This window comes from Thermobia domestica, chromosome 17 (assembly GCF_964235325.1).
Source record: "Thermobia domestica chromosome 17, izTheDome1.hap1.1, whole genome shotgun sequence".
In the NCBI taxonomy this organism is placed as follows: Eukaryota; Metazoa; Arthropoda; class Insecta; order Zygentoma; family Lepismatidae; genus Thermobia; species Thermobia domestica.
Genome location: NC_137470.1, coordinates 135,087,306 through 135,112,543, shown reverse-complemented (window position 1 = coordinate 135,112,543; position 25,238 = coordinate 135,087,306). Strand labels below are relative to the sequence as shown.

The 25,238-nt window shown below is 36.1% G+C and overlaps 1 protein-coding gene across 1 annotated transcript in view; it reads left to right on the top strand.

Annotated features, from left to right (window-relative positions):
- The window catches only part of Jarid2 (Jumonji, AT rich interactive domain 2), a 133,834-nt gene extending 108,922 nt beyond the window's left edge, over nt 1–24,912 (top strand). Inside the window, exons 18-23 of the mRNA XM_081744312.1 lie at nt 1,005–1,113; nt 4,253–4,435; nt 7,432–7,530; nt 12,178–12,372; nt 14,761–14,871; nt 19,139–24,912. Of these exons, the coding sequence (XP_081600438.1) occupies nt 1,005–1,113; nt 4,253–4,435; nt 7,432–7,530; nt 12,178–12,372; nt 14,761–14,871; nt 19,139–19,237 (796 nt within the window). The 3' untranslated portion in view covers nt 19,238–24,912. The remainder of the gene's footprint in view (nt 1–1,004; nt 1,114–4,252; nt 4,436–7,431; nt 7,531–12,177; nt 12,373–14,760; nt 14,872–19,138) is intronic.
- The last annotated feature ends 326 nt before the right edge of the window (nt 24,913–25,238 follow it).

Sequence of the window (25,238 nt, the reverse complement as noted above, 5' to 3'; positions counted from 1 at the left end):
AAGTTGCGTGATCTTTGGAAACTTCACCTTAAATGGATGGGGAAGACAGCAGTGACGACGCTAGAGGGGACGGGTCCCTTCTCTGGTCGCATTGTCTCTGTCGCCCCCGATTACCTCACAGATATGTGTTGTAATATAAGTCAACTAATGTAAAACTACTGTTTTTGATAAAAAGGAAAAAAGCCCATCCGCCTGCGCCCCCCGAGAAATTAAAACTAGCGTTGGTGCTGGAAGACAGATAACTCAGTCTGGTGGACGCACGAAGAGGAATGGAAGCTCTCTTTGAACAGCAGCATGAACAGGAATGAAATTTCATACATAATATCACTATGATACAAACAATATCTCAGGAACTTTGAAAATCCCACCTTAAATGTCTGGCGACGAGAAGGAGAATTCAGTTTAACGGACTAAAGGAGAGGACGCAAACTCGTCTACTGCAGAAAATGACATGTGTGAACCAAGGCAAGAACTTGGTGTGTGGTTGACGCGTGCGTCCAGACGCCTCATTCATCAATAGTACAAACTCCGTGAATACATCACATGGCAGTTAAAGTTTTGATTCTGATCTTACAATAACTATAAAATCTGTTTTCTTTTTCTTGTGTGATCTTCGTTTTTCTGTGCCATTGTTACTGTGGCTAAACTTACAACAAGTTTACACGAGGTACAACACACAATCTTTCACTTTCTGTGCAACATTGATGTATTTATCGGAACATATAGTGGTGGTGTTGATGCAACTCCGAAATTTTAAAATACGGAAACTAATATTACAGTGCGACCTTAAGCATTATTCACTTCTTTGCAGGGCTGTATTAACTTGCTATAGCATATACTGAATATGTGTGTTAAGCATTCTGCCATACAGAAGAGAACTTGCATATTTAAACAAAAATAGAGTGCAAAGTGATTGTTGTATGAAAGAAAGAGTCTATTGTATATTTTCACATACAATTATATTTGAAAATAATTACACACTCTTTTTTACTGTTCTCATTTAGGTATGGAATACCCGATAGCTTCAGCTCTCAGTTCAGGAAGGCAATGACCAAGTTAGTCCCTAGGTATTTGAAGAACAAAACTATTTGGCTTCCGTCGGATACTGCAATGGTATGTGTAATTTATATATTATACCTGTTCTTAAGTCTCCACGTGAGAAATAGTTAGTATTTATTTTTAAGATATGATTTTATTTTGAACTGAAGTAGTTCAGAAATTATGTTTTCGGTCAAAATGCAATTACTTAAAACAATAAAAGAAAGGTTTCTAAACCTAAATGGAGTATACTATAACCAGCGGTGTATTTTAAACTTTCCAAGAAGATCAGAAATATTCAGACCTCAAGACTAGTAATTTTAAGTAGAAGGTGTTATCAAATTTTAATTTGAACTATACGTAAGAAAAGAAAGAAAGAAAAAAAAAAGTTATTTTTTTCCAAACTTTTTCTTATATTTAGAACTCCTCATTAGTTTTAAAGAGACATTGAAAGTGTCTGTGTGGTTGTGTAGTTTACGACGAAAACAAAATAGAATATATTTTATGCAAATTGAATAAAATTCGCTAGTTTCTTTGTAGATGACATCATTGTGTGAAGCTGTATTTTGTCGTCATGCTTTGAATGTAATTTCAAAGGCAAAGGGTACGTATTTTGAAAAAAAAAAAAAAAAAAAAAAAAGATTTTGAAAGAAAGTGCCTATTTTCCTATTTTGTTCCGTACGATCCGTTTTTTCTGTAAAAATTATAATGCATTATCTTAGTAAGTCTTCTCGGGCTATCAGCCAGGTGAACGTTTTGACATCCGACGTTTTGAATGCAGACATTGCATTCATCTTCAGAGATTGTGATGAAGTGACCGGAGATGTGAGCATGTATATATGGTGACTACTTAGGGGTGGAGCTATGAATGGAGGCTTGTGATTGGCTGAGGGAAATGCTGGATTCTGATTGGCTGAGGGATGCTGGCTCCTGATTGGCTGTTGTTTGCTACGAAAAGTGGCTTTGATGAACGTCTGTTTATGTTCCTGAAAAGAGCCGACCAGATAGGGCTGAGTTGAAACCCATTGTCTCTACTGAGACTATTTCTTTCGCGTGAGATAGCTGTGGCTTCCTACATGCCATAGCTATCTGAGGTACAGGTTCTACCTTTGATCTTATTATTCTGTTGCCACCAGTAGTTATAGGTATACTACTTGAAGTTTGAGTATTAAATTCGCATAGTTTGGAAGTATGTCGTAGTTTCACAGTGCGAAACGAAACTTACTTGTCTTATTTACTAAGGATGTCTCTTCTATATTTTTTCTTCTTTATTTCCGTTAAATGCAGGATTTTATAATATGGTTTTCCTGAAATGCATTATGTATATAGCATTATTTTTTGGGATCAAATTAATCTTTCGTTAAAATGTGGGATCGTAAAATCGGGGTCATGCTTGTATTAGGAAGAAATTAGACGCATTGGAAATAAAAATCTGTATTGTGTAAATATGAAATAATTTGAAATTTTTACGTACTGCACGTTTAAGGAGAAAAAAGTATCACTCAGAAGGATCCAAAATATTGATTGCCTCTACAAAAAAAAAAAAAAAAAAAAAAAAAAAAATTGCCAGAAGTTGTCTCGTTGATTGGATTCAAAGGAAGAAACGCAGAAAACTGATTGATTCGCTGGCAACATCCGTGCGGAAGGTTGGAGTATCTAGCAGTTAGATTGTTGTGTGTTTCTTTGTCCATATATTGTGTGAAAAGGGACTGGTCCAGATTCCGTCGGAAGTTTAATTGCATACTTGACTAATTTCGCGAGAGAGCTTTACATATAGCTTAACTTTTACGGTAGTATCGTATGACACAAGTTTTGCTTTTTCCTTTTTCCAAGACACTCGGTTAGCTTACTTTAACACTACAAAAAATATTTCTTCGTGATAAATATTGAGAAGTATTTTTATATGCTAAAGATAGCAGAAGTTTCGTGGTGCTGTTCAGAACCTGTAGTCATTTTGCTTTATGCACAAATTACTAAAATATTGTATATAATAGCATAATTGGGGCTATTGTAATATACTGTGAAAGTTGAGCTTTCCAGGCATTTAAGTTGGACTAGATGTAGTCAAGAATCCCATGGCAAATAGATATTCGGGCTTGTCAAGAATAAACTTGTAATAATCCTAATTAGGTTGTCATAGGATATTGCCCAATGTTGCAGTTCGCTTCTTGGCAATGAACCTTCTGCCTCAAAGCTTAGAGTTGATTAAAAGCAGCGGAAATAGGTAACGAAAAGTAGAAAATATTGTTCTGTGCTTTCCTGAGAGCTGTCACGTGTACAGTGCTCTACTCGTTAAGTTGAAAAGAATTGAAAATCTGGTACTTTACATTAGCGCTTACACTAATAATAAAGGGTTGTTCAAAAAGCGCACCGGTTTTGGATCCTCTGACAAAATTTTGTTTCTCGGTTGCCAATATTGTTTTTTGTTGTTGCTTTACCCGCAAACATTCCGATTGTCGCCTTAGTCTGAATTTCTCGCATTCCTTCAGTCTGTGTCTAGCCATGGAGCAGTTTACTATAGCGCAACGTGTGCTAATTGTGAAAACTTTTTATCAGAACGGAGAATGTTATGCAGCAACTGTCAGGCGGCGCCGCGCAGTTCTAGGGCGAAATGAGGCACCGAATGAATCAACAGTTCGCAGACTTATGAAAAAGTTCATTGAAACGGGTTCAACAGTGAACATTGAAAGTTCTGGGCGTCGTCGTTTTGGACAAAACATTGCGGTGGTTCGTGACAGTATGGCTGCTAGTCAGGCAGTTGTAGAGAATTTCACGAACAGAGTTATTGTATGTCAGTGCAGTAGAGGAGGTCGTATGTCCAACGCCATTCACCATACCTGAAATCGGAATGTGTGACGAATATGTTTATGAATATTGTTAGTGTGTTTTGACAAAATAAAGTCCATAATTTGATGTAACAAAACTGGCGCGCTTTTTGAATAACCCTGTATAATGACGGGATCAATGGATATAGTGAATCGTAAGTTTTATTATTATTATTATTATTATTAATAATAATAATAATAATTGATGTGTAATAATAACAAGTAATCAACAACCACATATCGACGTCATTATCAGTTGAAGTGTGGACGATGATAAATGCCTTAGGCACAGTTGAATTCAATTTTATAAATTTTTCTGCCTTGTTATTTTTTCTTTCTTTCTTCAATCATTTATCTAGCATGATAGTTCTGTATTGAATATTTTCCAGGTTCCTCCAAGCCTGTTAGTGAATCACGGAGTGTCGTTGTGCCATACAGTCCAGGAGCCAGGTCAGTTCATTGTTGTCTTTCCCCGTGCTTTCACCTCCAGTATATGTACTGGCTATTTGGTATCGGAAAGCGTGTACTTTGCTCAGCCTAGCTGGCTCAGTACGGCGGAAGAAGTGTTCAAGGTAAGACATTAACTTTCTTATCTCAGGGCTTTTAATTATTATTATTAGCACATATTGATTTTTTTAAATAGCATTGTTAGCATAGCGTTGCATCTAAGTATGCAACAGTAATCTCAGTTCAAGAATATTTATAATTGATTAACTTACGCGTAGCTCAGATAAATGATGTTAGAAAAAAATATCAGTTGTAATGGTTACATAAGAGGTTAAACTATACCAGAATGCACCGGTACTTCGTTCCGGTAAATCATTTTGTGTCATGCTATTGGTGCTGGGACATTGCGCTCTCTTTGCAACTTTAGGAAATAACTAGTTGAACGCTCGCTCTTCGCATGCGGGAAATAAGTTCATGGGAAATATTTGAAAACTTATATGAACTTCGTTCTCCTTCCTCTCCCTTCCTTCCTTAGGATGTGCATTTCAGTCAAACTGGGATGATGAAGACCCAGTTCGACTCAGGTGTCAAATACAGGGTGTCTCAAAAGTCCCCTGACACAGAGCAGCTCTGTTATTATCAGAGTTACAACAAAATGTAGGAGGGGAAACCGTCTCCAAATATGATGTTTTCAATCTAAAGTGACGGAATTTTTTAAATCGGATGAGCCGTCTGTGCTGTACACTCTTTATGCACCCAATGTTAAATGAAAATACAACGTTGCCATTTACCTGGATCCACATCATAAGTGAATGAAGTTACTGTGTTTTACGCTAACATGTCGATGGCCAGCCCCCATTTCAAACAGTAAACTCCTTCTTAAGAATAAGCGAATAATGTCTCAACATTTTCGAGAATTCCCGTTTTGAGAGGAGCATATTTCGTATTTTTTCTTCACGTTATAAGCGATGTTGCCTGAAATTTGTGATAGTATAACGGAGAAATGGTTGGAAATGAATTTTAGAACAATGTACATAACTATCTAGAGTTTAGTTTTTTATCATATCAGAAGGGGAAGCGGATGGTCATAATTCATTGAGTATCTTATGATACTATCAAGTTAGGAAGATGAAACTTCAGTATGTAAGCCCCTTATTTAAAATAGGTGGACAGATGTTCCAGCGATTTTAAGAATTCCCGTTTTAAGTTTTAATTCCAGTTTTTATATTTTATTTCTTCACATTGAAAGCGATGTTGTCTATCTATGATCGCATCACGGGGAAACTGTTCAACAGTTTGAAATGAAATTCTGAACATGCTTATTATATATACACCTTGATATGGGTTTCTATCATGTTACTTTGATTCAAGGACACATTGTAATGGGGTCAGAGGGGGTTCAAAATTTATGTATAAAATACACTATTTCACGAACCCGTCAACTCAAGAAGATAGAACTCGGTATATAAACTCCTGATTAAAAATAAGAGGATATGTGTACCAGCGTTTTTGATAATTATAGTTTTAAGGAGGCATTTCTGTAATTTGTTTCTTCGCATTGAAAGTGATGTTGGCTGTTTGTTAGTGATCGCGGGAAAATGGTTCAGCAGTTTGAAATAAAATTTTTAACATGGTTAACACCTGTCTTGAGCTAAATCAGTTCATCGGGCATAATAAAAAAAACATAATACATACTGTTTAAACAGTCGGTCCAGGACACATCAAAATCAAATGATTTTTTTTTTTCGACGATGTGTATTTCACTTGTCAATATCTATTACACAATTTAAAATGTTAACATTTACATTACTTTGAATTTCATTAAGTCAAACATGCATTGTTTCACATGAAAGGGATGTCTTCTTGTTGTAGGTGTACCGAAGAAACTTCTTTTTGTCTGTCTTTTTTAACAAAGAAAAAAGAAAAAAAATATGTACCTCATTTACTGTAAGGAAGTTTCTCGCTTCATATTCTTAGTTCTGACTTTTCAGTATCAGCCTATACTTTTTTCTAACTTATTAAAGCTTGATTCATTTGTTAGTTTTCAAGTATAACAATTTTGAACCATCTTGCAATAATTCTACAAGCAAAAAAATAATATGAATGTTCTGTAGACATGATACATGCAGTGATGAAAAATGGTGGCACGTAATTTTCTTGGATGAGGAGAAGTTCATGATTGTTTTAAATGACAGTAGAATAAATTTTGGATGAGAAAAGGAGAAAATGTGAAGCCAAAGTGCGTTTCCAGAAGAGAGAAATTTGTGAAAGTGTCATGTTGTGCGGATGCTTTATTTCAAATGCAGTGGGATGAATTAAAATCTGGAATGAACAAGTTAATGTGGCATATTACATTGACACTCTGAACCAAAAGTTACTACAACCATCTGTTGACCATTTCTCAGGTTCTAATTTCAGTTGATTTATTTTCCAAGACGACAATGCGCCGTGTCACAGAGCACGGAGTATAACGGACTGGTTTGAAAGTATGAATTTCCAAAGATTATGATGGCCACCAAATTCTCCGGATATGAATCCTATATAGAATTTGTGGTATATTATGTCGCAAAAAGGACATGGGTGGGTAAATCAGTCTAGGAGACAAATCGCTGAGGAACTGGTTCGAATCTGGCACCTTGAACTGGATATTAGATTAAGTGAAACACTTGTGAACATCATATCCTGCTGATTTGCAGCACTGTAAGAGCTGAAGTATCATAAAGACTGTGGTGTAAACAGTTTTCGTTTTTCATTTATTTTCAATAATTTACCTATCGTTTAGAGATAAACTTTGCCAAAGAGTATGATAATAAAAAATATGCATTAAATTTAATTTTTAGATTATAAGGTCCCTTAACGTATAAAACTCAGTGTTTTCATGTAATGTTCATATATGCACTACAGTAGCACAAGATAAACATTAGAGAACTATTGAAAGGTCAGCTGAACATTGTACGACCAATGAGGTGTATAAAATACGGCTGGAATTAACAATATAACAGTTTTTCTTTTTTTTTTTTTTTTTTTTTTTTTTTTTTTTTTTTTTGTGACAGACTGTAATACAAGTAACTTCATAATTTTTAGCATAAGTAGTAATTTTGGAATTCTGTTTATTTTTCAGTATATCCATGACAGTTGTGAGCCCTCTATGTTCTCATTAGAAAGGCTCCTTTTTAGTGTTGCTACGGATAGTCGGTCTCACGTGGACGTTTTAAGACAGGTAAGGTACTACGTAGAATATTGCACTTTAAGTCCAATCTTCGTATGATTGTGTGTTCTCAATTGACATGTTAAAATATCTCAATTATAGTTAGTGGTTTGTCTTTATTGGTGTAAACGTATTAAGTTGTAGAAAATATCTGCAGAGTAGAGGATGGCTTCTACAAGATATTTGCGGCAGAGAAAGAAGCAAGAAACATGTAAAACGCTTTGTTTTTGGGGGAGGGGGGTAGTAACTTAAGAGTTATGTAGCTCAAAACAAGATTGCTAGCTCTCGTGATAGCAACCCTCCGAGTAAGGGAGAGAGGGAACAGCTGAATGATATTTTTAAAATGAACGAAGCCCTTACCGCTGGTCTAGTGGCTAGCGCGCATGCTTTTGTAGACGGGGTCCCTGGTTTAGTTCTTAGTGGGAGAGTATCCAACGCAATACGATGATTTGAATTCCACTTTAGTAATGGTCCACATCGTATATCCTTGGTACTGAAAAGTAGCACTAAACTTCAAAGACAACAATATTAAAATCAGCAAATATTTCGAGAATATTTTAAGGATCCCACCTTTCAGTGTGTATTACTTCTTCGAGCATATAGCTGGGACAGGAAGACACGAAGTCGGCTCAGAGGAGACCGAAGATGGACGAACCGCCTAGAAGTCACTCATAAAAGAGGACCAGGAAAGGAAGGACCAAATTATCAGTTCACAACTGATCAACTAACGTACAGCACTTGCTCCTAAGGTCGCATTGGACGAGAGAGTTTCCTGATCCTACGTTATCTCTGACAGTCGTATTAGGCGAAGGAGATTCCTAATTACAACCCAGCTCTGGAGATCGCATTGAGCGAAGGAGGTTCCTTACAAACCTTCTCTCTTAGTCGCTGCGGACTAAGGAGATTCCTTTAATAACACACTCTGGAGGCTGCTTTGAGCAAAGGGGTCCTGTACATACCTAATTCAAACCTACATCATCCGAATCCACTTTACGTGTGCTAAGGTCTTATGGTACTTGGAAACACTTTATCTTATATTTTACAAAGAAATTTTGTAAACTGTTTTATAGAGAATTATTTTTATAATAAGATTGGTGAAGGGATAATCCCGGACTATTATTGACTCTACCAGAAGAACATTTCAATATTTTCAGTAAAGTTCTAAAGATGTAGTGTCATTCGGCAAATATTGTTATTCTGTGAAAAACCATGCTTCATATGAAAAGTGGAAATTTACGAGAATGACTGACCTGGCAACGATTGAACTGACTTGACTTTTCTGTCTGATTCTCAAGTTAGATTTAGTTTGTACTACCTGATGATTCAGTTAGCTTGGTTCAACAGATTTAGACACCTTGCGGAGCGAAGCAAATAATAAATGTTAATCAGTCGAAGTCAAAGCCATGCGTAAGAGATTAATCGTGGAAACCTTTGAACCCTTTCTGTTTCCCTTCTTGTATTAGAATATACAGGGTGTTTCAAAACAACACCTACAACGTTTGGAAGGTGATTCCTCACAGCAAGATAAGACAAAAAGTATAGACCAACTTGGGTAAACAAATGCTTCCTTTCGGAGTTATAGGCTGCCAGAAACTTGAAAAAATGAACTTTAAAGGTCCATAGCTCCAAAACTAGGGGACCTATCGTAGTCGGGTCAAGATTTCACTTAGGAACTACATGTGCTCTATCCAAATATCCATGTTTCAGAATCCTGTGGTACTTCCTCAACAGTTTTTATAGAGGCAGTTGGAGAGTACTTCAAGTTAGGCTATATGCCCGTAGCCAAACTTCTTCTACAAAAATTGTTGCGTGAGTACCTTAGGATTCTGAAACATGTATTTTTGGATAGCGCACATATTAGTTCATGAGTGAAATCTTGACCCGACTACGGTAGGTCCCATAGTATTGGAGCTACGGGCCTTTAAAGTGAGTTTTGTTTTTCATGTTTTCGGGAGGCTATAACTCCGAAAGGAAGCATTTCTGCACCCAGGTTGGTCTATACTTTTTGTCTTATCTTGGTGTCAGGAATCACCTCCCAAACGTTGTCGGTGTTGTTTTGAAACACCCTGTACAATTTCTACTGCATGTTTAGTAGTGATTTAAAACTAGTAAGTAACGTCATAAGTTCTTTATTTTATTTTTATTTTTTAACACACACACTTCAGTTTAGAAATAAAGAGAATGTGTTAAGACTTTTTGTTCTGTTGGTATGAAATACACCAAGTTTCATCTGACTAATTTATTCGTAGAGTATAATTCCTGGTCACAGTTGTATGTTGGTACTGCATTTTCATGTCGTAGTTCATATGAAATGTATGTGCTGTAGTAAGAAAGATACGAACTATTTTAATGTAATGTTCCCTGTTTATGCCCTTTAGGCTAATTGATACTTATTATTAATGAAAGTGAATGGTAATGAAATGAGAATGTGGGAGGAAACGGGAGAATCCTCAAAAGACTACGGATACGATGTTGTACACCACAAACTTACTTGGTCTACTGTAGGTCAGCGTTGTGTTTATGTGCTTTAGTCTTCCATGACCTCCGGACAGAAGTTTGCTTACTTTCATTTCTGGCCAACCAAGAACTACGAGAAGCTGGTGATGCATTTTTGGTGGGAACTAAAATGTACCGGTAAAAGTATATGCATGAAGTTCAGTGTTTCCGTAGACGGTAGTTGAAGATTGTCACGTAAAACCTAAACGGGAAATAAGGATTGTTAGGTCTTAAACAAATTTAACTTTGTTATTGTACAACTATATTCTCACTTCCGTATAACATTCCTCACAGCGTAGTAGTCTGCTGGTTGGCGTTCATGTTCATGTAGGCTTGCTTTGTACCCACAAATTCAAATAAATATTTATCATTTCTGTAAAATTTTCATGTACCAAAGTATATGAGTGCGCTTCGTTATTAGCCAGTAAACTTGATAAGTAAGTAGTTTATTATGCAGGAACAATCACGCTGAAAAACGTTACCGGATCTTATGGAGCCGATTTTAACGCAACTTGCTTACATATTCCTTCATGGCTAAAAGCATACCAAGAGTCTTTGTTTCAATGCATATTCCATCCATCTATTTCCTATAGTGTTGTAGGTTACTAAAACAATTTGTACTGTGCGGCGCTGTTCTGATATTGCTGCACAACTGTCAGTTTGCTCACGTAGAAAGTGCATAATAATGTTGAATGGTTCACTAGAAACTTTAAAGCGAAAGCCATTACTTTAAAAACACACATTGTAGAATATTGCAGTGAAAATATTATTCCATGTCCGATAGAGCGTTTCTACCTCAATTATAAGTGAAATCTATTCCGACAGCAAAATATCAGTACTAACAAAGCATGTTGAGGTTCTGCAACGGGGGGATCGGTTCATTCTATATGATGAAGAAAGATAATGGTAGTCCGTAACTGTTTTTGTACGTATTAGAGGATCATCCTTTTGGCAAGCAGGCAATGAAGATTGAGTTCGTATGTCAATCCAGCGACATGTTCCTCTTTCTGCATCACTGCTCCATGCACACGGGTATTGTGTGAAAATAAGAAAAATAAGTAAATATTAAAAAAAAGGATTATATCTGTGAGGTACAGTGTCTTAGTCAATCAATTGGAAAGAAATCTTGGAGCGGACGAAGGTGAGTGCATAATATAAAGCGGGTTTGTAGAGAGATAGGAAATAACAGTCCAGAGCTGATTGGTTAACGCAGGATAGGATTCTTCGGTGAAGAAATTTTATTTCTGTGGCGATGAACGTTCGAGTTGTTTAAGCCATAGAGTTAATGGCTTTTAAAGTACAAAAAATGAAATCTTTAAGTTTTACGTCCTACGGTTAATCCGGGTAGGATAAAGGAGACAGTGATGATGAGAAATGAATGAAATGATGGAATGAAGAAAGTGGGGGGAAACGGGAGAATCTCGAGGAAACTCATGCACACGGTGTTTGTCCACCACAAAGTTCACTTAGCGCGAGGTGGGATCGAAGCAAGGACCCCATGCACCAGAGGTGAACGCCCTATCACTGACCAGCGACGCAGCTAGGCTAGTTATCGCCCGGGGCAAGAACTCGCATTAGTGACCCCGTGACCAACCAAACCATAACGTTCTCTCAAACATTTGCCCAATTTTGCGCCCTTTCAATCCGGCACCCGGGGCATAAGCGCCGTTTGCCCCATCCTAGTTACGTCACTGCCACTGAGCCACCACGGCCTCCTTCTTTTTAAGTACAATTACTGTATTCGTTTAGGGAAAAGATCTTTAATTTAAGCAAGGAAGGGGAGGGGACGTGGAGCCTATACTTAGCTTTTATTGATGGTTTGATCCTAGACCATATGAGTAAACGGTTGACAATGTGATGTCTTTTTTAATTTTAGATACTCTTTTTTCAGTCTCCCTTTCCGGAATTCCTTTCATCATTCACTGCATTACGTCATATGTTTCCTTTATACTAAAGGTCATGATGTGCAATGTAAAAGTAAAGATTTTGCTTTACTCGTTTTACCAGACATAAAATATGAATATGGGGAGTAAGTCGTTAGTCACATTGTACTGTATAATATATTTTACGAACTTGGAAATGAGACCATATAATTGTGTTTAAACTTGTAATGATGATTTTATAAGTTTTAGCTATGAGGTAACTCGTTTTGTCTTCTTCCAGGTGCTTCCGTTAATATCGCGCATTCGAGACCAGGAACTAGAGTATCGCAAGCAGCTGTACAATTTGGGCTTAAAGACTTCGGAGCGGCTTCCTTTACCAGAAGCTTCGTTAAAAAGGAGGAAATCGCGAGCTGCTCAAGAAGAAGAAAGTGATTACGAATGCGAAATATGTAGGGCAAATCTATACGTCTCTCTGGTAAGTAGGAACTATATTTTCTTATGTGACCTAGTAATGGAAAGACTAGAAGGATAATGCTTTTGAGAACATGATAACTCGTTGATATAGGGTGGCTGAAACCAGTAACAATATTCCTTCCTGATGATATGTTAAAGCTATTCTGGTACTTTATTATTTTCGTAATTCCCATAAAATGTTAAATCTTGACTATTTTTATTATTATTTCTGTACACTTCAGCGAGTGTACGAGGTGTGATCAAAAATACGGTGAATAATTTTATTAGAAACAAAGTAATAAGTTTACATGGAATTTGATTTAATCTCGTTCAAGGTACTGTCCTTGGCTAGCAATGTACTTATCCCAACGTCGAATACATGACTGGAAGCATTTCTTGTATTCTTCTCTTGGAAGGGCATTCATCTGCTCTGTCTTAGCCCTCTCAGTGTCGGGAATGGTGTTGAAACGTTTTGCTTTCAGCACGGTTTTTAATGTTTGGGAAAAGCCACAAGAAGTCACATGGTGATGTATCTGGAGAGCTCAGCAAATGTGGACAGACATCGAAAGCAATGTGTGGCACGGCGCGTATTCGTGGTGAAAAAGGAAGTCATTTGCCCATTTAACCGGCAGTTAAAATGCTTTTCAGAAAACGATATGAGATGTTTAGTTCTTCGGAAAGCTCTTGAATAGTCATTCGTCTATTTGAACGAATCATTTGTGCCACTTTTTTGCACGTTTTCATTGTTTTTGACGTCGAAGGACGTCTCGATCGTTGCTCGTTGTCCACTGACTCGTTGCTGCTTTTGAATCCCTCATACCACTTGTAAACAGTCTTCGATGCCACCGCTTCATCGCCATTCACTGATTTTGACATTTCGTGAGCTTCTTTGGCACTTTTCTGCAGCTTAGATTAAAAGTTAATGTTGGCGCGCAACAGACACTCTTGACACGTCCTCACTCTTCTGCCTCTGGAAGCCGACTAACATGTCACAACTCGTTCACACTCGACATTGACTGTACCAAAAGTTTAGGCTACCAGGTTTATTAGTTGAAATGGATACAACATTTATAGATGGGACTGTGAAACTACATTCACTGTACTTTTTAATCACACCTTGTATATTGGTGCACTTACACACATGCAATAGGTAATAGGTTATGTGTGTGTAAGGTTTGTTATTGTGCCGAAGTGATACTTGAGCTGATGACACCACATTTGACGAAACTGTTCCATATTCTATTCATACAGGATATTGTGTCGTCATCGAACTGTCACGTACGAAACATGTATCTGATATAACTTTGTTCGTAACACTATTGCAAGACAGCCAAGTTTTAAACAGTAAATAACAATGTTACCTTCTCTGAATACTTTCATTTAAGTATACGAGATTTAGTACTACTGTTTATATGGTGGTACGTTTCAGTTTTTTTCGGTACATGCTACTACGATATACATTCACATTTGTTTTCTTGATAAGCATAGACAGACCTATTTCAAAGATTGTCCTAAATGTTAGATGTTATTAAGAGTCAGCAAAAGTAACTTTTTTTGAGAAAATCACGTTCCGACCCAGTAGGGAATACATTTTTGCTCAGCAGATGTCTCCGTCCTCAGTTTCAAATGTTCACTCTACTACAGCCCCCACCTCACTGAAGGCATGTCCTATTCCATAAACCATAAATCAACAGAGTAGGCTTGGCATGTTCTGAAGGTTTTTCTTCGTTCTAAGGAGATCCTGGAAGCAAAAATCTTTAGTGGACACGGCATGATCTAGTGTCTGTTTTCTTCGCTTAATAAACTATTGAAATATTTGCAAAATATATACAACAATCACAAATTAAGTGCACGAGAAAAATAAGTGTACAGAAGGTTATTCATCTTGAATTATTATCTTCCTGCTTTTCCACATGTGTCCTAGTATATCAGCCCACAAATATAAAAAAAACTTCAGTGGACACAGCAGAGTTTATGTTTTCTTGGCTTAATAAACTATTGAAATATTTGCGTCCTTTTCATTCTCCGATCATATTTTGTTCTACAGGTGAGAGTATATTTTCCCAGTTAACATTGAAATCCTGTACGTGTACATCATGAAAAAGCGTATTATCGGTCTGTAGTTTACAGGGTACTTGATATTTTTAGTTTTTTGATAGAAGAAAGGTCCTTCCATTTAATAGAAGAAAAGTCCACCTTCTGGATTCGGAATATTTTATTATTATTATTATTATTATTATTATTATTATTATTATTATTATTATTTGTGCAAAAGTGGAATTAAACTGCAAAAATACCAGACAGACATTACACGAGCAATTACGTTATTTTTATTATTATTGTTGTATTCTTAAAATTACCATCTTCCTTTATTGTTTCTGGAATATTGTCTGTTTGTTTGTTATTTTAGGTAACAAACTCGCACGAAGAGGGCGTGTATTGTCTTCCTCACGCTGTAGAACTCTTGACCAATAAGCGACATCACCTGAAGTATTGCAAATTAATTTATACATACGATCAGGTAAGTGCATGCACTCCATTTGTTGATGTTATGTCATTGTTATATAATTCTAAAGCCATTTTGTATTTAGGAGCGAGGCTGTACGTTCCTAATTATTCAATTTAGTGTATATGTAGTTTTGTTTTAGAAAAAATCAAAAGGAAATAGAAAAAGAGGAGTGAGTGGTCATTTTTTCTTTAAGGCCGTATTATTATAACTGTATTTAGGATGAAAATTTTCACTTCAAGATATTAAATAGTCAAAGAATATGCGCATTTGTTCAATTTACTTCCGTTAAAGAGAGACGAGCGGCCAAAATTTTTGAAGAAAACTGTATCTGAAGTTAAAATCGGCATAATACACACGCATAATACGAATTCATGCTAGCTGTTGAGATGTTTCGGAGAGTCATACACTGGAACGTTGTCTACGATATTTTTGTTTTGTGTTTTGGATTGTTCCCCACTACTATTGTAAAGAAGAAGTACTAACACTTGAACATGTTGGATTTGCAGTCGTATTTATTGCTTGTTAAGTGTATGTCCTATCGTTTCTTGATACCAGCTCTGCTTTCGTTAGATGCTGCGGCCTTCGAGTTGAGTTGGGTTTGAGTTGAACGTCCCTTTCAGCAGCGAGGCTATATGAGACGTGGACCTACTGATTAACGTGGAATCCGAACCACATGAGCTCCCGCCGGGAATCGAACGCGCGTACTCTAACCGCTTAGCCATGAAGGAGCTCTGCGGCCTCTGGGATAAAAGTTGATAGTTCCAGATTTTCACGAACATCTCTCAAACCAGCTCTTGTACCGGTATCGATTCAGAGGCAAAAATAAAAAATATCTGTAGAAAAAATGAAATCTGTCAAACGTGCCACGATTATGCCCGTTAGGTTAAAGGAGACGATGAATAAGGCAAGTGAATGATGATGGAATAATTGGTGGAATGAGATGTGGGAGGAAATTGGGGTACCCCGAGAAAATTCACGAACACGATGTTGCCCACCACAGATTTACTTAGCCGGGTATCGAACCAGGGACCGCACTCACCAGACGTAAGCGTTTTATCATTGAGCCACCGTGCCTCCATAATATCTGTAGAATCCAAAGGTACTTTGTGGATCTTCTGTAAGAGAAATAATGAATTTTTCTTCTGTCATTTTCCGTCACACTTCTGAATAATGTTTATTAATTATCGCTAGAAAACAACTTTTCTCAAGAGTCATCCAACAGTAATTATTGCTCTGGTGCAGCAATTTCCAACTACCTAATGTACGAGGCCAGATCACTTTTTTTTACTCTAAAAGCAACCTAAGAGAGGATGGGGCAAGATAGGAGACTGGAACAAACAAGTGTTGGCAATGTACGAGTAGCACAGATCCACGAGTAGAGAATCTATAGAATTATCGACAACGCCATCTATGTTTTTGTTTGGCTATTACTACTACTTTTATCAATGCACCAGCATCATCGTGTGCTCCCCATATTGAGGAGAGCAGCAAACAGTGACGTTACAAATACAGAGCTAAAAATTACAAGTGAATTCTGTGATTTACGATTTCCTACATACCTAGGCACATGGAAAGGATAGTCTGAGAGATAGTATATCTCAAATATTTGAAAAACGAACTACTATGACACTGTAACTCGTATATGACTGGGTTTTTAAGATTTTTTTTCTGTATTTTTTGTGTACTATCACTGGTGTACTGGGTGCGCCATTTTATATCCCTTCAATTCATTTTGTGTCCAATCACACATTCAAAATGACTGACAAATATGGAATCGAATCTCGCACTTTTTTTTAGATAATTATCTGATCTCGATACTCAAACGATGAGCCGAGCAAGACTTGAGCCAAGCCGTAAATCTCGGTACACGCATGCTCCAAACACAGCGTCAAATCACAAACAACGCAAGCGTGGACATGTCTTTGAACAACAAACTGTAACAAGTCTTATTAAAAACTTCTGCGTTTACTTGTTCGTGCCAGTGTATGTATTCTTGGGAACCATCAAAGGGTATTGCAATGTGTGTGTAGGAATAAATGTGGGCGTGCACACGAACACGCATGCTAAACTCAACTTTGCTCATTCTGAGCTCATTCTTTCAGATTATTGGTCCTAAAAGAGTAAATGGCGTACACATATTTCTTTTCATTTTTTTTCTTAAAGTCTGGAGTAAACATACGCATGTACAGGTCATTGAAGCATATTAAAATAAAAAAGAGAAATACAATATGTTACAACCGAAAATATTCTCTTCATTGCTATAAAATTAAGAAGCAGGAGTAGATATACCAGCTTGAGATTGCAGAATTGAAATGGAGAGTTGGTTATTGAGTTTTAGTTAGAGAAGTCAAATTAAGAAAAGCTCAATACTGGAAAAGATAAATGATAATTCTGATTTGATACGTTCTCATCGGAATATATCATCGTTAATAGCTTTCACATTGTAGTCTGGGCCGTAGCTAGACTGGATAGGGACTGGGACTCTAATTCCCCGGGCATTGTGATCGCCGAGCTAACACGTGACGGGCTAACATGATCATAGATGCCGAAAGCCCCGAAATCTAATTTCTAATTCCCAAGTTCCGTGTGGGGGGAGGTGACATTGTGGTTCAGTGATAGAGAGGTCATCACTAAACGAAGGGTCGTGATTTGATCCAAGGCCAAGTGAGTTTGCGGTGGATTAACATCGTGTCCATGGGTTTTCTTGGGGTTTTCCCTTTTCGTCCCGCATTCTCATTCTACCAATTATTTCATCATCATTCACTTTCGTTAATTCCCTGCCTTTCTTAGTCTGAAGGGCATAACCATGGTACGCAAAAGTAAAAATTTCCTTTCGTTTACGTTTAGTTTCGTAGGTTATGAAATAATTACCTAACGTCACTATTTCTTCTAAATCATGTAAGCTAGAGCCCTGTCAAACTCCCCTCCATTACTCAATGTTAAATACCTACATTTGTTACATAAGAAACGTCAAACTAGTAGTACTAGTAGCAGCAAAATACTAGTAAATAAATCAATACAGTGAAGTACAAAAGTAATTTTCTAGTTAGTTCCTATTCGTAAGTTTGGTTAAAAAGCAATTATGGAGAAAGAAATTTTAAATTTGACTTCCCAAAAATAATGTCAAAAGACACATTTTTTAACGTTTTACTTGCTTCTTTAATAATACTCTGCTTATTTATATTCTAGTTTAGCATAGGGGGCGTGGTGGCTCAGTGGTAGAGCGTTCACCTCCGGTGCTTGGGCTCCCTGGTTCGATCCTACCTCGCGCCGTGTGGACTTTGTGGTGGACAAACACCGTGCTCGTGAATTTTTCGGGGTTCTCCCGTTTCCTCCCACTTTCTTCATTCCACCAATTCATTCATTTCTCATCATCACCGTCTCCTCTAGCCTAACCGGCATAACCGTGGGACGTAAAATTGAAAGATTTCATTTCATTTTTTCTAGTTTAGCATACAAATTTGTAAAGAGAGACACTGTTTGGAATATATCAAAAAGTTATAAATCCAGAAAACATTTTTTTTATTCAGAAAAATAAAAAAAAAAATCAACTCGAAAAGTAAAATAGTCCTAAGAAAATCCTAGATATAATGCTTTACTAGATTCTACAAAAGAAATACATCCATTGTCCCATTAATCGAATTTTTTTGAAAGTGTGTTTTATTTGTTAGTTTGTTAGTGCAAGGCCATCAATGGGGCCGCGGTGGCTCAGTGGTGGATCGTTCACCTCTGATGCATGGGGTCCCTGGTTCGGTCCCAGCTCGCGCCAAGTGAACTTTGTGGTGGACAAACACCGTGTGTGTGGGTTTTCTCGGAGTTCTCCCGTTTCCTCCCACTTTCTTCATAGAGTAGTTCGTGATCATTTATATTTTCAATCGGATCGCAGACTAAACTATGTTCAAGTAGGTACATACACTTGTTATCAGAAAACCAAGACCACCGAGCAAAGTAACTCAAGTGGTAGAGCGTTGGCTTCGCATTCTAGAGGGCGTGGGTTGGGTAGCCGCTCGTGACGAGTGGATTTCCAAGGTTTCATACCAGGGAAATGCCAGGATGGTACCTACTAATCAGACCTTGTCTGATATATTCCGTATCCTTTCCCTTGTTACTGTTGATGTTGGATATCCAATATAAGAACAGCCTTGCTGTATGTAGAGAATGTTAAATGAAACATATAAAGAACATAAATTACCTTATTCTCATTTTTTTTTTCTGCAAATTTCTCAGATGTATTATTTGTATCTTCTACTGTGTAATATATAGTTTATTCTCTCCTTAGGCTGAACTAAACGAGCTGATTCAGAAACTTCAAGAGAGAATTGAAGCCAAAAGTCAGAAAAAAACACAGGCAAAACACGGTTCCAGTACACAAAAGTAAATGCATAATGCAATTTGGACTTCTTAGATATTTGTGTTAATCCTCAGTGAGTATAGTTATAATTATTAATATGATGAAAATGAACAACAAAGTAGTTACATGAAAAATCGGAACTGTGTGTGTGTGTACACTGTATAAATTAACAGAAAGAAATCGACTGTGTTTAACACTGCCATTTCGACGATGAACTTCTGCGCTAAACTGTTTGCACAAACGGAAAACTAGGATGACGTTGTGTTGATTAATTTTACATTGTATTATTAAACAATCTTTGGGAGCCTTTATTTTCGTAAAATCGAAATGATTTATGTTTACGTAATCTTTATATACATTTTTTTTAATACGGATTTTCTAGAATGTGTTATTGGAAATGACAATATTTTATTTTGAAAAACTTCGTGTAATTGTATGTAATGTTTGTTTTGGGCATGTAGTACATTTTTAACATCACATAGTAGTATGTGTACAATTCTTGCCAAGCCATACGTAGCTCTTGATTTTTTTTTCGCCTGTCATCTAGAGTGTGATAGTACAGTCACGAGCAAAAGTGCATACACCTTTCTTATACATTCTTTTGTCAATAACTGAGGAACATGTTGACGATTCTGAGTAAAGTTTGTGATTCCGTACAGATCATTGCATTGCCTCAAAATCTCAAATTGGCGAAGTGGAACATGTAAGGGGTAGGCATTTTTGCTGAAGACTGCACAATGGTTTCAGCTGGAAAATGTTTTTATTCACACTGTATGATAAAACTAATGTTACGAGTAGTTGTTGGACAGTAAATTCCTGCTTCGTATGAATTTCGTAACTTTCTTTTTGACAGAATTATGCTAGTAATCGGAGTTTATATTGTGTAAATTGTATTACACTTCACCAGCAGAAATTTAAATGAGAATAATATTGTTTGATCAGCTGCAAATCTGTACTTATCTTCTTGACTTGGGAATGTATGATATTCTTATATATATTCAGAGTATTATTAATTAGTTACAATGAAAATTTCTGTAGGAAAATTGATTTTCTGAAAATTGTAAAACTATGAAATAGTTTCATATGAAATCAAAAAAGAAAAATTAAAACCGAAATGTTTATTAATGTATTTAGAGTTATTTCAAACTTGATTTTGCATATTACTATAGAATGCAAATCTTACTTTTTCGTAACAAGTGGGTGTGCTTTCTATTGTTCAGAGCCTTTTATGTCTGTATTTCCTCGTGTGATTAGATTGTGTTTCAACCCAGATTTTCAATGATAAAGTGGTTAAAACCATAATAAAAGTAATTTGTAGTTTATTTTTAATAATGCAGGTTGAAAACCTCCTAATCACACAATAAAAATTAAGAAGGTTTGATTATAAAAATTGTAATAGTTTTGACTTGGGTCTTTGCTGTTTGCGATTAGACACTGTCCAGCTGAATTATTCGGATGACGGGCTCATACCAACTAAAACATGTTTCACCAACACTCATTAAATTCTGCATAACGTGTGTTTAGTTAATGATTCGTTACATTTTAGAAAGCATTTTAATACTCAACGAATGGCTAGTGCTACCAGAATTTGCTGAAAGGGTTCGTTTCAAGAAAACGTTAAATAGTGTTAACGATACATTAACCTTAACGATTGTTGGTGAAGTAGTTGGTAAGTTTAAAGTAACCTAATTCCGTTAGAGTCTGGCTTTAGTAATATGATTGTTTTTTTTTTTTTTTTTTTTTTTTTTTTTTAATTTTACAATCAAATGTGTGCATGATATTCTGGAAGCATCATTGTCTCGACTGGCTTACAGTAAGCAATATCCAGAAATGTTTGCGTACAATCTAGAGTAACTTTAAAGGTCATAATTTTCATTAAACACACCTGATAAGTATTAATGCCTTATATCAACAAAAGTACCGTATTTACGCGATTCGAAGACGCACTTTTTTTGTCGTTTTTTTCTCCTCCAAAGTTAAGGTGCTTCCTAGATTTCAGTTATGTGAATTTAGGCCAGATTAGATGGAGTTTTGCCAAAAATTGCTAATCCCGTTAGTCACAATTCTGTAAAGAATGTGTATTTTGTGTGTACTTGGCCATCAAAAGTGGAAAAATTGGAAAAGATGGTGGTGCCGATGGGGAAACAGATGATGAGCAGTAGCGTATCGGTGTTGTTTTTGCGAGTGTAAGTGCAAAACAGAAGAAAAGAAACAAGTTTCAATAATTGCTGAATAATAGTTTGTTGGTTTGTGTGAGTGTACATACTGGTATAATATACCAATATAATATACATACTGGTATAATATGATACCGATAATGAATTGCTATAAAACTGACGCAAGCAAGTGTTGTACAGTAATTACACTAGGAAAAAAAGGTACCAGCAGATGTACATAGAATATACCGTAAATTCCAGCACTGAGCTCAAAGCTTCTTTATTTTCCCATAACAGTATTTGCTTTCCCATGTTTATTATTATTTTTTTTTTTTATTCTTTAATATCAATGCAGTGTATGTTTTTTCATTTTCGCCAAGAGTGCGTCTTACATTCAAGGAATTTTTTTTTCAATTATTCCTTCAAAAATTGGGGGTGCGTCTGAGATTCGCGTAAATACGGTGTTCGTGTCCGCTGAATAAAGTTACTAATCAATCTTCTTCAGCTGTGGGTTCACCATTAAGATACAATAATGAATTCTTCTTTCCAAAGTCTGAGCAGTGTGTAGAATAAATTAATGGTGCTTTTCAGAATATCTTGTACGGATGACCTGTATATTATATAAAAGCAGGGAAAAGAAATGGTATTTGTGTGATTTCCTTTAGGCTACATTACACGAACGTAAGAAGTAAATCCAAAAATGATGAAACCTTTGCGAACTAACGCAAATGCTTACGAATTAAAAGAAAGAAAACAATCACGTAAGAATGGTTATTTGAGTGATTTCAAAAATATGAAGAGCACATTAAGAAGGTCATTTTAAGATAGAGCTAAAGTGATTTTAACTTTATTTATTTATTTATGTATGTTGTATTTATGTAGATAATTGAAATGAGTTTCTACCAGAGATTGAACTTGACGTACGTTCGTACCTTTAAGTTATTGACGTGTAGTGCAACCTGTGGGCTACAAATGACTTAAATTACATCCAAGATATTTATTTAATAATGAGCTTTAACCCCAAATTCGAATCTGTTAAATGAATTGCAAATAGAGTATTATTTATATTATGATTTTTAAAAGTATAGTAATATAATTAAGTATTTATTAATTGAATGGAATGACCTTAATACTCAGATACCAGAGAACATTTAGAACTGTATAGTCATCTTAGTTGTGTTTTGGGTGATGGTGCTATTTCTACTAATCATATTCTGGCTGTCACTCGTGTTAGGGAGTAGTCAGCTTACTCTTTAAGTATTTCATTTTCTGTGTTTTACAAGTGGTTCTTTTATCCTTCGTTATTTCTTCTTTATGAAATATTTAAATTTCTTTTTCGTTACATTTAGCGTCCTTCCTTCCTCCCCTACGATTCACAGTACTTTTTCATTGGTTTTACGTTCCACTCAGCTAATTTCTTTCCCCATTGTCTTCCCATATTTCGAAATCCTTTAGTCATTTTTCGTAGCTTTTATGTAGTGTTCATGTGTCTGCCCCATACAGTACAATTCAAACGAAGAATCTTACGAGAATTTTTTCTTAATTTTTATTATTCACTTGGCCAATAATCTTCCCATCCTCTTGACGAAGACCTGAACCAGGGAGAGGGGATTTTTACTTCTAGGACAATATTTTGCCCTACAAGAGAACATTATATGTATTTTATCTCGTTTTGTGTGAGATTACTGAAAATATTGTGAAAATTTTCGCAGGTGTCCATACTGTAGTGCCCCACTTGTTACTCTGACCACGTCTGAGTAATGATATCCATATCTTGACTACTGGAACAGCTTCTAAGACAGAGTTTACCTGGTTACTTCATTTAAGACCAGTTCTACAGAACCCTTCTAGTATTAAAGAATCGCCAATAGCACTAAATCACTGTAGCACGCAATTCTGTCAGGCAAAGGGGATAGCCTAATATTTATGTTTATTATTTGTAATACTGGAATCTCAGACAGAAACAAGTTTCGTGAGGTAGTATAGAGACTGTATAAAGCAATTGTATATTGACCTTGAAATGATTCATGTGAATCGTGATAGGATTGGGTACTTAAGAGAAATTTAAGTATTTCGTTAATTAGCTAGCGTTTGAAGTGAAATGTAGATCAGGACGTAAGCCTTAATTACTTCCTCAACATTATTTTCACTACTGTCATGGTGACAAATATTCCATCCGCTTGAAAAAGAAAAAAATCAGATACTGCTTCTTCGTAGTTGCTCATAGTTTTGAAGTATTTTATTGTTTTTTTAATTCTATATTTTATTCCATCTTGTGTTTAAACACATTAAATTTTGTCTCTCTTACTTGCCTGCGTGATGAACGTGAAGGTGTTTAGTAGTCTCTTCAACTTCATAAAAATTAAAATAATTTAGTGCATAGCTATAAAGCTTAGTTATATAACTGTATGCTACATATACAAGATACTATAGTTTTTAACTCTTTTAATATTACCCTTTGTTTTGCGCTGTTGGACCTGAAAAATATTCGACTTTCCAAATCCCAATCATTGAACAACACCAATCAATCTAAGGGAGTTTTTCTTCTCAGTCCCAGTGATAATTTGAGTTATCCCTGTTAGTGCTTCGTCATGTCGAGCAATGCCAAGCTGGCAGCTGAATACTTTGAACAGCTACGACGAATGACAATTCACTTCTTGAATTAAGCGGTGCCTACAGAAACGGTACAATTTAATGGACTTCGTGTATTTCAGTTTGTGCTTCTCCTTTTAAAAAGTAAGAAATTAAGTCTGTCAAAGTACCAGTGCATTATTCAGCATTTATTTTTTTTAGTTTAACATCCCACTTTGATAATGGTGAAATGATGAATGTGGGAGGAAACGGGAGATCTTGGAGAAAATAATTTGTGCACAAGATATTTGACCATCACAAAGCCTACTTGGCGGGAGCTGGAATCAAACCAAGGACTTCACGCGCCAGAGTTAAGCACTCTATCACTGAGCCACCACGGCCCCAGCATATAAATTTAGAAGAAATGGGCCAGTTTGAGTACAGGTCTCGGTAAATTATAAAACATTATGTTTCCTCTAGCTCCAATTACGTGTACTTATATCCATTTGTTCCACTATTACTAACAGAAGAAAACGTGTGTGGAGTACTTACATGTACTATCGACTAGAACGTTGCTACATTCTTTGAATGTTGTATGGAAACTCTTTTCCCCTCTTTCTGACATATTTCGAACATTGATAAAATACTTAAGGTTTTCTTTATGCAAAAGACGTCACTACTGCCTCAAAATACCATGTTTTATCCCAGCTTCTCAAATTATCTTTTACACTGAATATTGAATCTCTTAATCACATGACATCTCAGTAGGTTTACTTTTAGATAAGTCTTTTACTAGCGACGTGAACTCACTTCTTTTCTTTCCTGTTTTTCAACCCAGAGTTTTTTTTTTCTTCCTGTGTGCTTTTCGTATTTAGTTGTTATTTAAATAGCCTTTCTATAGTAATTTACATTACTAACCTACAGAATAATATCAACTAAGTGCTTTCGAGTGTGGAAAGATTATTGCAGGAAAAATTAACCCTCAGTTTTCGTAGCGAAAGGGAGACTGAAAAACAAATAACAATAATAATAATAAAGTTGAAGCATTAGAATTAGTATGTTCGCATTGATGATGACAATTATATTTTAATTAATTGTATTTTTAAGTTCGGTGTCTTTGACATGTTAATTGATTCATCTTGTATTTAACTTTTCCAATGGCGAATGAAAGCAGAGTTGGGAGTTGATGGTATAAAGTACAGATATTTTTTTTTTTTTTTTTTTAAAAAAAAGACTCTACCAGCGAAAGTTTACTATGCATGACAGTAGTCATTCATCAGACTTCAGGATCATTGAATCAG